This window comes from Heterodontus francisci, chromosome 19, assembly GCF_036365525.1.
Source record: "Heterodontus francisci isolate sHetFra1 chromosome 19, sHetFra1.hap1, whole genome shotgun sequence".
NCBI classification, from domain to species: Eukaryota; Metazoa; Chordata; class Chondrichthyes; order Heterodontiformes; family Heterodontidae; genus Heterodontus; species Heterodontus francisci.
Genome location: NC_090389.1, coordinates 56098947 through 56110288, shown reverse-complemented (window position 1 = coordinate 56110288; position 11342 = coordinate 56098947). Strand labels below are relative to the sequence as shown.

Here is an 11342-nt window from a genome sequence, read left to right as displayed (position 1 = left end):
GAGAAATGCACAGAAATTCAGAGTTGGAGGACATGAAAGTGCAGCAAGTGATGCAAAGCTGAAGGAGTTTGCAAAGATAGGATGGAGTGAGTTGAGTTCAAAGCAATTTCAAGACAAGAATTTTAAGCTCAATTGATTGGAGGGGGAGGAAAAAACAGAGCTGATGATCTGCAAGAAGTGGAAGTGAAGGACAAACAGGACTTGGTACAGGGCTAGATATAGACACTTGTGGTTTGAATGAGTTTGAACTTAGAGAAGGGAGGATGAGAGATGCTGGATAAATGTATTTCAAAAGATGGTAAAATCGTAGATAAGTGTTTCAGCAGCTGTGGAAGAGAGGAATGGGTAGGGTTTGACTAGGGTTCAAAAAGTTGATTAGGATGCCAATGTGAATGGGGCTGTGTGAAAGAGTGGCCGGAAAAGATGAAATTGTGGCAAAAGAGTTCAATTTATGGAAGAGGCCAAAAAGGATAATTTCTGTCTCCCCAATTTATATTGGAGGAAATTTTGACATCCAGTCTGGCAGTTTGACAACAACTGGAACAACTTTCTCCCTCCCTGAAAACAGCATGCTGGGGTACAGTTATGAGTGTCATCTAGCCACTATTATTTTGTGCAAATAGCCATTCTACATTGTCAGCCTACAGTATTGAGGGCTTCACATCAGAGCCTAATCCTGTTTTCACTTAACATCCAAATAGCTGGACTCTGTAGCTGGAGTATTTGTATAGCACTCAGATGGAGGATTTCTCCCACTTGCCCCTCAATCCCTAGCATCCCAGACTACAAAGGTCAGTTGTAGTATCCAACCAAATAAAGTAATCTCAGTCAGCACATGCTGGGAATCAACACTGGGTCCTTCTGGCATGTATGGTTAAGAAGGACACAGCCCGATTCCTTTCTTCACTACATAAATGGGAAGCAGTAAGCTGCTTGTAGTGACCTGCATTTCCCCTTTAAAGGCATATTATTTTGGCCAAGTAGAAATAAGCATCTAGCATTATGAAGAACTATAGGTAAGCCATCACTGACTTTTTGAACTTAATTGTTTAGCAGAAATTCCTTGAAAGTTTCTCAGCATCATGCAAAATGGTTACTTAACATTTTTAGAATGTACTGCACAAATGGGAGAATAAAATCCCATAACAGTGCTACAAGAAGGGTCACTCCATAGCGCAGATAACTACTTCTGTTTTCTTGTGCCTCCACAAATCTTACTAGGTAGAAACTAGCTGCCTTATGGAAATTAATCTTGCTACTAATGGTAGTGTGATGTAACAGTTGCTTCAAAAGCCTTTATTTTCAATATGTAGAAAAGACCAAAAGTATAACTTTTGCATCACAGATGTTTTAATAGGCAATACACTGCATCACATACACAATTATACTGACAGAAGCCAAGAAGCCAGAACCCTTTAAAACACACTTTATAAAACTATTCACACCATCTAAAACTTTTACAAGTGGAAGAAAGTGGTTCCAATGCATTTACATTACTTTCTAAACTTTACGTAAATGGTGTAGCTGCACAGTTAATAATTCTTAGCCAAAAATCTTAAATTCTACTCTCAAACTATCCAGCAAATACATTTAAACTACCAGTTCCACCAAAATGCTACTCAGGTTCTCCACAGAAACAAAATAGTTTTTGATCTTTAGCCTCTGTGGTTGTTAACGGTCATTTAGAGTATCAAGCAATATTAAAGGACAGATTCTTTAATAGAGTACACTTTTTGCAATTACTAGTGATATACTTACCATGCCCCATCCTCCCCAATGAACAAAATAAAAAAGGACTAGACTGAAATTATTAGAAAGTATAAATTTTGCAGACATTTCAGCAAAATGACCCCAGGCAGAAGGCAGAGAGACATTGTTAGCAGTATAATTTGACTAGGAATTATGTTAAAGGACTTACATTTATATAGCATCTTTCACAACCTCAGGACATCCCAAGCATTAGAGCTAATGAAGTACATTTCAGTGCAGTCTCTGTGGTAATGTAGGGAAATGTGATACCCAATGTGCACAGCAAGGTCCCTCGATTAAAAATTAGTTGAGCTGATCTGTCCCAGTTTTTTGAATTTACAAAATTAATCTTACTTCCTTCTTCGAAGCAGTCAACTCCTTGCCAGAGCACAATTCCAGACATTGGCAGCTTTCTAGCACACTGTCACAGTTATATTACTCATATGAAGCATAACAATAGCCTAATTTTGCTCCCATCATTTGCCATCATGGGCATTTCCAGCAGGAGTCACTGAACTGCAATCAGACAAGATTCAGAGACAACTATTTTCCCTCCCTAACTCATGGATGTTGAACTGTTTCACCCTTACTGCTGCCCTAGCTATCATCACTAATTCAGCACATAGAATCAAGGCTGCAGCCTCCCTGGTCTGCAAGTTTCAAGCTACAAAATGGAGTATCAAGGAATGGCCGAGAAATTTTTTCAGGACTCTTTGATGATCAAGTTCCTATAGCTGTGAGCCAGTTTTCTGTTTTTGTACACCTGAATTTATTAGTGCATTTTTCACCATCAGAAACTGAGATTCACGACGAGATCTTTTCAGCTTTGCACGACGATTCTGGAACCAGATCTGAAATATCAATGTATCCAGATGAGCTTTTAAAAACTTTAGCAACAGTATGCAAGCAATGTAAAACAATTGCTTGGCTTAGTGTCTATTAATACTGTATTTTTCAGGTCATTACCTGAATTCGGTCTTCATCTAGAGCCAGTTTCTGAGCAAGTTCTTCACGAACATCAATCCCTGGGTAACAATTCAGCTGAAATTCTTCTTCCAATACTTCAATCTGAGAAAATGATTCAAATAAAATCCATCAATCCAGATCTACATTTAATATTGAATCCAATCAGAATTTTTTTAAAATGACAGATAGTGAATGGAAGAGATCCTCCGCTACATTGTCGAAGCAGGGTCCAAATTCTTTTACTTAAATAGTTGAAGGGGTAACAATTAAACTTTATGGAGAACAAGCCAGCCAGTAGGATTAGACTAGGTGGTACTGACTGAACAACCAAAAACAGTCAGTTTCTCTACTGCAACATTCTATGAAATCCCGTTTCTATTTGTTCCTTTCTCTTGCCTCTACCCCCACCCACTCCTAAACCTCTCCCCTCTTGCTATTTTTCTGCACTGGAATACCGTTCCTTCAATTTTGCATGAGGATGCAGCAACATATATTAGGTGAAAAACTTAGGTGAAAAAGTTGCATTTATTTTCCAATTTATGACTATTAAAGACTGGCAGTAGGGGATGCAACACAATTACATAGGTGGCTGATACAAATACCGAAGTTGGTAATTATCCAGATTAAATTCACTTTTCAAAAACAATTATGGTTGAGTTCTTAAAGAGAACGGCCTCAGAAACACGCAAGGATTCTGATTTCTAAGTCGCGTATCCTTTTTAAAAAAAAACGGTTCAACTACTACTTCCATGCGGTGCATTTTAAGAAACCTCCGCAAATTACCTGATTCCTGCTGAAAGCAGTCCTGGCTCTTCTCCCTCGGAACCAGCAGCAGTTTGGCCCATAAGAAAAGCGGTCATCGCTCTGCCCGTCTGACTCAATACAACACATTTCACGGTCGCTCCCCTTGCCTTCCTTTACTGTAATAGACGGATCATAGGATCTCGGAGAGGAATCTGAATACGAGCTCCCTGGAAAAGCAAAGAGGGAAAAATATGTTCAGCGTTTCCAAAGAACATAAATTAGGTTAATACAATGCAAATGTGCTGCTCCTTTTTCCGTACTTAGCCCGTGTCTATTCATATAATAAAAAAAGTTTAAGTACTGATGTGTTCAGAGGGGAGAAAAAGCGACTCCATTGCAGAAATCTAACGCATGCAAGATAATGCATGAGATAGATACAGAACAGATTTACATTTGACCAACTGTACAAAAACAAAAATCAACATTTGAAATAACTTATGACCACTGTCGACACAAACTTTACCGGTAACGTTGAGCAAATCAGCCCACGGTCGATGGGGGGTTATAAAACGAGCCGCCTCCTCACTTCTCTTCAGCCCCAGGATGCTTTCAATAGTGAATGAACATTTTGAAGCTTTTCTCTCTGACACCTTCGCAGCTTCTGCAAATTGAGAGTGGCCTTTCATATTAGCAGCACAGGGACATACACTAGCCATTATCCTCCCTCCACTTTCAATCCCAATTCGGCCTAGCCCCCTCGTCCCACATATTAGTAGAGATTTTCGACGTCATTAATTAAAACTGTGTAGTTAGAAAATGTTAGCATCTGAATGAAGAACCCCCCACATGGAAGCATGAAGAGATAATTGTTTATTTGTTGCCCAGTAATTAGCACCTAATGGGAACGAGGGGGCCACCCAGAGGGAGAAAGCAGTGTTATCTCCCCAAACCAGCTAAAACAACTTTCTTTCAAATCCTTTAAAACCTACATTGTAGCAGTTTACTTATTTTAAAGTATAACCAAGAAAACAAATCAATTTTCAGTTCTGATTGCAAAATAGGGAGGAGAAGCAAACTCTTCAACCAAAGGGTAATCTCATTTAGGTGAATGTCTTTCACCGCAGTAAAGTAAGCTCTTAATACTATTAGGATAATCCTGATGAATATTCTGATATTTTTATATGCATATGCAATGTTGCATTCGGAATCACTGGAAAACAAAAGTACGGCGAGAAGGCACGCTGCGACGGGTTGCAAATGTTGTTAAAACTCAGCGTAATTGTTCTCCATCTGCCCGGATTAATTCACTGGAACAATCACCCGTAAACTTTAAATACATAACGACGCTGTTTATTTATTCCGTTCAAATATTAAGGGATTCAGGGTTATTTTTATTCCAGAACTATCATAATCTCTTCCTGAATTAATTTATTGTACTGGTTAGGAAATTAATAAACGGTGTAATTAACAATAGCTTAAATCAGGGAAACATATTCGATGTTTTCAATCAATTGCAGACAAATGAATGCCGAGAGATTTGCTGCCTGGGTATTGGTTTTCTGAAAGTCAATATTTTAAAATTAAACAGCTAATTTTTCAACTCCTTTCGCTGACTGCAAAATTTATACCTACATAAGGGTAGGTAAACTTGGTCATTTTCGCCCTTCTCAGCCAATGGATTATCTAACGGAGTCATGTCCTTTCAATCACAGCACTGCCACTCGCCATTAAGTTCAGCACAATTACAACAGTTTTAAAGTGTAGCGCAACCCAGATACTCTCCTCCTGCCACCTTGTAGCACGAATTTAGACCAGGGGTGTCCAACCTTTACGCGTGAGGGGCCACATTATAAAGTTTTGTCCTGCACAGAGGGCGGGTGAGCAAATTTCAGAAAGAAAAAGGGATTAGAAATTTATTTTGCTATCAAAACACAATGTGCATTTTTGTGAACAAGCTTTGATTCAGAAGGTTGTGGGTTCAAGTCACTCCATGACATGAGCACAAAACACCCAGTGTAATACTAAGGGAGTGCTGCACCGTCAAAAGTGCCATCTCTCAGACCAGATCTTAAGCTGACACCCTATCAGCTGGATGTAAAAGATCCCATGGCACTATTTTGAAGAAGAGCAGGGGAGTTATCCCTGGTGTCCTGGCCAATATTTATCCCTCAATCAACATCACATAAACAGATTATCACATTGCTGTGTGCAAATTGCCATGTTTCTTCCATTACAACAGTGACAACACTTCAAAAGTACTTCATAGGCATGCAGAATCAAAGAACGTTTACCACACAGGAGGCTATTCTGCCCATTGTGTCTGTGTCAGTACTACACAGCTAGTCCCACTCTCCTGCCTTTTCCCTGTAACCGTGCAAATATTTTCTCTTTTGATCATTATCCAATTCCCTTTTGAAAACCATGATTAACTCTGTCACCGCCACATTCTCAGGCAATGCATTCCAGATCCTAACGACTTGCTGTGTAAAAAAGGTTTTCTTTTGTCAATCACCTTATATTAGTGTCCTCTGATTCTCAAACCTTCTGTCCAGATCCCTCATGATTTTGATCACCCTTATCAAATCTCCTCTTAATCTTCTCTTCCCCAAGGAGAACAGCCCCAGCTTCTCCATTCATGTAACTGAAGTTCCTCGTCCCTGGAATCATTCTCGAGAGTCTTTTCTGCACCCTCTCTAAGGTCATCACATCTTTCCTAAAGTGTGGTGCTCGGAATTGACACAATACTCCAGCTGAGGCTAAACCAGCGGTTGGTAAAGGTTCACCATAACTTCCTTGCATTTATACTCTATGCCTCTATTTATAAAGCCCAGGATCTCGAATGCCTCATTATCCACCTTCAACAGTTTGTGCACATATACCGCCAGGTCCCTCTGCTCCTGTAACCCCTTTAGAATTTTAGCCTTTATTTTGTATTGCCTTTCCTCATTCTTCCTGCCAAAGTGTATCACTTCACACTTCTCTACATTAATTTTCATCTGCCACATGTATGCCTATTCCATCAGCGTATATACTCTTGAAGGCTGTTGCTATCCTCCTCACAGTTCATAATACTTTCAAGTTTTGTCTCATCTGCAAATTTTGAAATTGTGCCCTGCACATCCAAGTCTAGGTCATTAATATATACTTTTATATATATAGAGCAGTAGTCTTAATATTGATCCCTGGGGAACCTCACCATTTAAGTTCTTCGAGTTCGAAAAATAGCCGTTCACCACTACCCTGTTTTTCCTGTCACTCAGCCAATGTCATAACCATGCTGCCACTGTTCCTTTTATTTCATGGGCTTCAACTTTGCTGACAAGCCTGTTATGTGGCACTTAATTAAACACCTTTTGAAAGTCCATGTATACCACAATCAACCGCATTACCTTCATCAACCCTCTCTGTTACTTCATTGAAAAACTCAATCAACTTTGTTAAACGCAATTTGCCCTGAACAAATCTGTGCTGATTTTCCTAATTAATCCACATTTGTCCAAGTTACCTGTTAATTTTGTCCTGGATTATTGTTTCTGAAAGCTTTCCCACCACTGAGATTAAACTGACTGGCCTGTAGTTGCTGGGCTTTTCCTTACACCCTTTTTTGAACAAGGGTGTAACATTTGCCATTCGCCAATCCTCTGGCACTACTTCTGTAGCCAAGATAGATTGGGCGGCACAGTGGTTAGCACCGCAGCCTCACAGCTCCAGCGACCTGGGTTCGATTCTGGGTACTGCCTGTGTGGAGTTTGCAAGTTCTCCCTGTGACCGCATGGGTTTTCGCCGGTTGCTCCGGTTTCCCCCCACAGCCAGACTTGCAGGTTGATAGGTAAATTGGTCATTGTAAATTGCCCCTAGTGTAGGTAGGTGGTAGGGAATATGGGATTACTGTAGGGTTAGTATAAATGGGTAGTTGTTGGTCGGCACAGACTTGGTGGGCCGAAGGGCCTGCTTCAGTGCTGTATCTCTAAATAAATAAAATAAAGATGAATTGGAAGATTATGGCCAGTACCTCTGCAATTTTGACCCTTACTTACCTCAGTATCCTCAGATGCATCTGATCCAGTCCTGGTGCCTTATCAGCTTTAAAGTACAGCCTTTCTAATACCACCTCTTTATCAATTCTTAGACCCTCCAGTGTCGCAACTACCTCCTCTTTCACTAAGACTTTGGCAGCATTTATTTCCTTGGCAAAGTAGTCATTTATTATCTCAGCCATGCCCTCTGCCTCCATGCGTAAGTCCCCTTTTACAGCTATAACTGACCCTACTCATCCTTTTACTATTCTCCGTAGAAGACTTCTGGATTCCCTTTTATGTTGGCTGTCAGTCTCTTCTCATACTCTCTCTTTGCTGCTCTAATTTCTTTTTTCACTTCCCCTACGAACTTTCTATATTCAGCTTCTCACTTGTATCATCAACCTGACATCTGTCATACACACCCTTTTTCTGCTTCATCTTACTCTCTCTTTCATTATTCAGGGAGCTCTGACGTTTTGTTTGTCCTAACCTTTCCCCCTCTTGGGAATGTACCTTGAGTGTACCAAATTATCTCCTCTTTAAAGGCAGCCTATTGTTCGATTAGGGATTTGCCTGCCAATCTTTGATTCCAATTTTCCTGAGCCAGATCCGTTCTCACCCGACTGAACTGGCCTCTCCCAATTAATTATTTTCCACAGCTAACCTAAACCTTATGATACTATGATCACTGTTCACTAAATGTTTCCCTACTGACATTTGGTCCACTTGTCCCAACTAATTCTCTCGAACTCAATCGAGCAATGCCTCCTTCTTCATTGAACTGGAAACATACTGATGTAGAAAATTCTCCTGAACACACTTCAGAAACTCTTCCCCCTCTTTCACCTTTAATTATCCTAATATAGACTGGGATAATGTAAAGTCCCCCATTATAACTACTCTTATAATTCTTGCACCTCTTTGTAAATTCCTTGCAAATTTGTTCCTCTATATCTTTCCCGCTAGTTGGAGGCCTATAGATTACACCCAGTAGTGTAATAGTATGGTTATTGTTTCTTAGCTCTAACCAAATAGATTCTGTCCTTGACCCCTCTAAGACATTCTCTCTCTCCAACACTGTAATATTCTCCTTAATCAATACTGCTACCCCTCCTCCTTTCTTTCCTTCCCTATCTTACCTGAACACCTCGATTCCAGGAATAGTTAGTCTCCAAGAATATTTAGTTCCCAGTCCTGCCCTTTTTTCCAACCAGGTCTATTATCACCACAACTTCATACATCCACATGGCAACCTGCACCTGCAGCTCACCAACCTTGTTTGCTATATGCTGTGGTCATGAAAGGTGCTATATAAATTTAAATCTTTTCTCTTATCAGATACAAAATAATAGTTTTGTTGCAAATACTGCCATTTTTATTGCCTTAGGCAAAAACAATTAGCATTTCTATAGCGCCTTTAAGGTAGTAAAATGTCATCACAGGACCACAGACAAAAATTGAAACCAAGCCAAAGCAGGAAATATTAGGGCAAGTAACTAAAGCTTGGCCTTTAAAGGAACATTTTCGGGGAGAGAGGCAGAGAGGTTTTAGGTAGGGAATTCCAGAGCTTAGATGATTGTTGGCACGGTCATCAATGGTAGGCTGAAATAAGTGGGAGATGCACAAGAGGCCAGAGTTGGAAGAATACCATTCTCTGACGGTTGTAGGGCTGAAGGAGGTTACAGATATAGGGTGGGCCATGGCCATGGATGGATTTAAACATGAAGATAAAGAGAAATCTAGGCAATAGTGCACAACGTAAGCCTGTGAGCACAGGGCTGATGGGTGAATGTGACACTGTGAGAGTTTCGCTACAGGCAGAGTGTTGGATTAGTTCAAGTTTATGAAAGGTGGGAAAATGGGAGGCCAGCCAAGAGAGCATCGGAATAGTAAGTCATGATAGGTTATAATCCTACAGAAGATGGTAATTATTTTGAGGGGGATATTCTGGGACAGTGCACATCAGTCATCACAGCTACATTGCACACTGTTCCGACTCAGCCAAGTCATCAGTTGGTGTATGTATGTATATGCATACATCTGTACCAAGAGTCACTTGATATTACTGAAAATTTGTACCTTAGTTATTATTTCCCTCAGCCTATTGTTATGACTGAGGCGGGAGGAATGCACTGTCTTTTCTAGTTCTACTTCTCCACAGGTCAAAACATATATTTAAATGTTTACCCAGTTACAGATACAGCCAATCAGGTACTCTATTTTTTAATCCAAGAATAAAATACACCAACCAGGTTTCTTTAATAAATAACAAACGTATCAATCTATTATGAAACAAGACCTAACCAGTAACAAAGCAAAACATTAACACATAGATTGAAATATGAAAGACCCCTTTTTAAATTCCCCAATTACACACACTGGAAAAAATACAGAAATTCTCTCTGCAGAAGTCTGTTACAAAATATAAAGACTACTTTGGCCAAATACCTGCTAATTCTTGAAAAAGAAAAAAGATATGGAAGGATGTCAGTTGTCCCTTTTATGGTCTGGCGTCCGGGTATACAGAGATGGGTCACTGGGATCGTTTCAGAAGCAGTCCATTCTGGAGATGTCAAGAATTATTCTAGCAGGCTTTCTAGGAGAAATGTGGCATCAGTTTTCTGCCAGCACACACTTGAATCGCGGGCTTTTTTTTCCAGCTTCTTAGGAGCTGTGCAGCACCAGGGATTTTAGCTCTCCCATACTGGATCTTTGCAGGATTTCTTCAGAGATAAAGAGGTGATCTGGGTGGTTTCTTTTTCCTTGGCAGGAAAAACACCAACTGTCATCAAACAGTTCAAACCCAACTAAACTGAAAACAATATCCAAACCCCAAACAGAGAGTTGATCTGCTGACCTGGATAAACATGACATGTGGCTTCTCTGTAACCATTTTCCCCCAGGTCACCAAGGTTTCTGTTGTTTACTGAGCCCAAAGCACATGACTTCCAGCAATGGTGGTTTTCAAACAACATCTCAAGTGTCCTTTCTGTGAACTTGGTAAAAAAAACAAAACCATGGGATCTTTTCAGTTTTAACACAAATCCTCAAAAAAATATATATAAAAAGCACTTTCATAACACTATGATACAGAGGTTGTTAGCACTGTTGGACCCCCACTCTAACTATTGCCCTAGCTGAGATGAAACTTGGATTCTTCATTGTTTTTCACGAGTGCGTTTATCCACGAAGCCATCTGCCGTGAGAGATTCAAATGCTTGGGTTTGATTCAATTTAATCCAAGCTGTTCCAGTACAGCTACAACACTGGCATCTAACCGGCAATATGGAAAACTGTCCAAGTATGTCCTGTACACAAAAAGCAGGACAAATCCAACCCGCCAATTACCGCTCTATCAGTCTACTCTTGATCATCAGCAAAGTGATAGAAGGGGTTGTCGATATTGCTATCGAGTGACACTTGCTCAGCAATAACCTGCTCACTGACGCACAGTTTGGGTTCTGTCAGGGCCACTCAGCTCCTGACCTCAAGTATGGACAAAAGAGCTGAACTCCAGAGGTGAGGTGAAAGTGACTGTCCTTGACATCAAGGCAGTATTTGACTGAGTATGATATCAAGGTGCCCTAGCAAAACTGGAGTCAATGGGAATCAGGGGGAAAACTCTCCACTGGTTGGAGTCATACCTAGCGCAAAGGTAAAAGGTTGTGCTTGTTGGAAGGCAATAATCTCAGTCCCAGAACCACAGCAGGAGTCCCTGAGGGTAGTGTTCTAGGCCCAGCCATCTTCAGCTGCTTCATCAATGACCTTCCCTCCATCATAAGGTCAGAGGTGGGGATGTTTGCTGATGATTGCACAATGTTCAGCATCATTTGCGACACCTTAGATACTGAACCAGCCCGTGTA

At 40.5% G+C, this 11342-nt stretch overlaps 1 protein-coding gene across 1 annotated transcript in view; it reads right to left on the bottom strand.

The window, feature by feature from the left end:
* Positions 1-1344: 1344 nt before the first annotated feature.
* Positions 1345-11342, bottom strand: part of hesx1 (HESX homeobox 1) — a 31839-nt gene continuing 21841 nt past the window's right edge. Inside the window, exons 2-4 of the mRNA XM_068051697.1 lie at positions 3499-3686; positions 2716-2817; positions 1345-2600 (exon numbers count right to left, since the gene is read on the bottom strand). Coding sequence (XP_067907798.1) covers positions 2478-2600; positions 2716-2817; positions 3499-3686 — 413 coding nt within the window. The 3' untranslated portion in view covers positions 1345-2477. The remainder of the gene's footprint in view (positions 2601-2715; positions 2818-3498; positions 3687-11342) is intronic.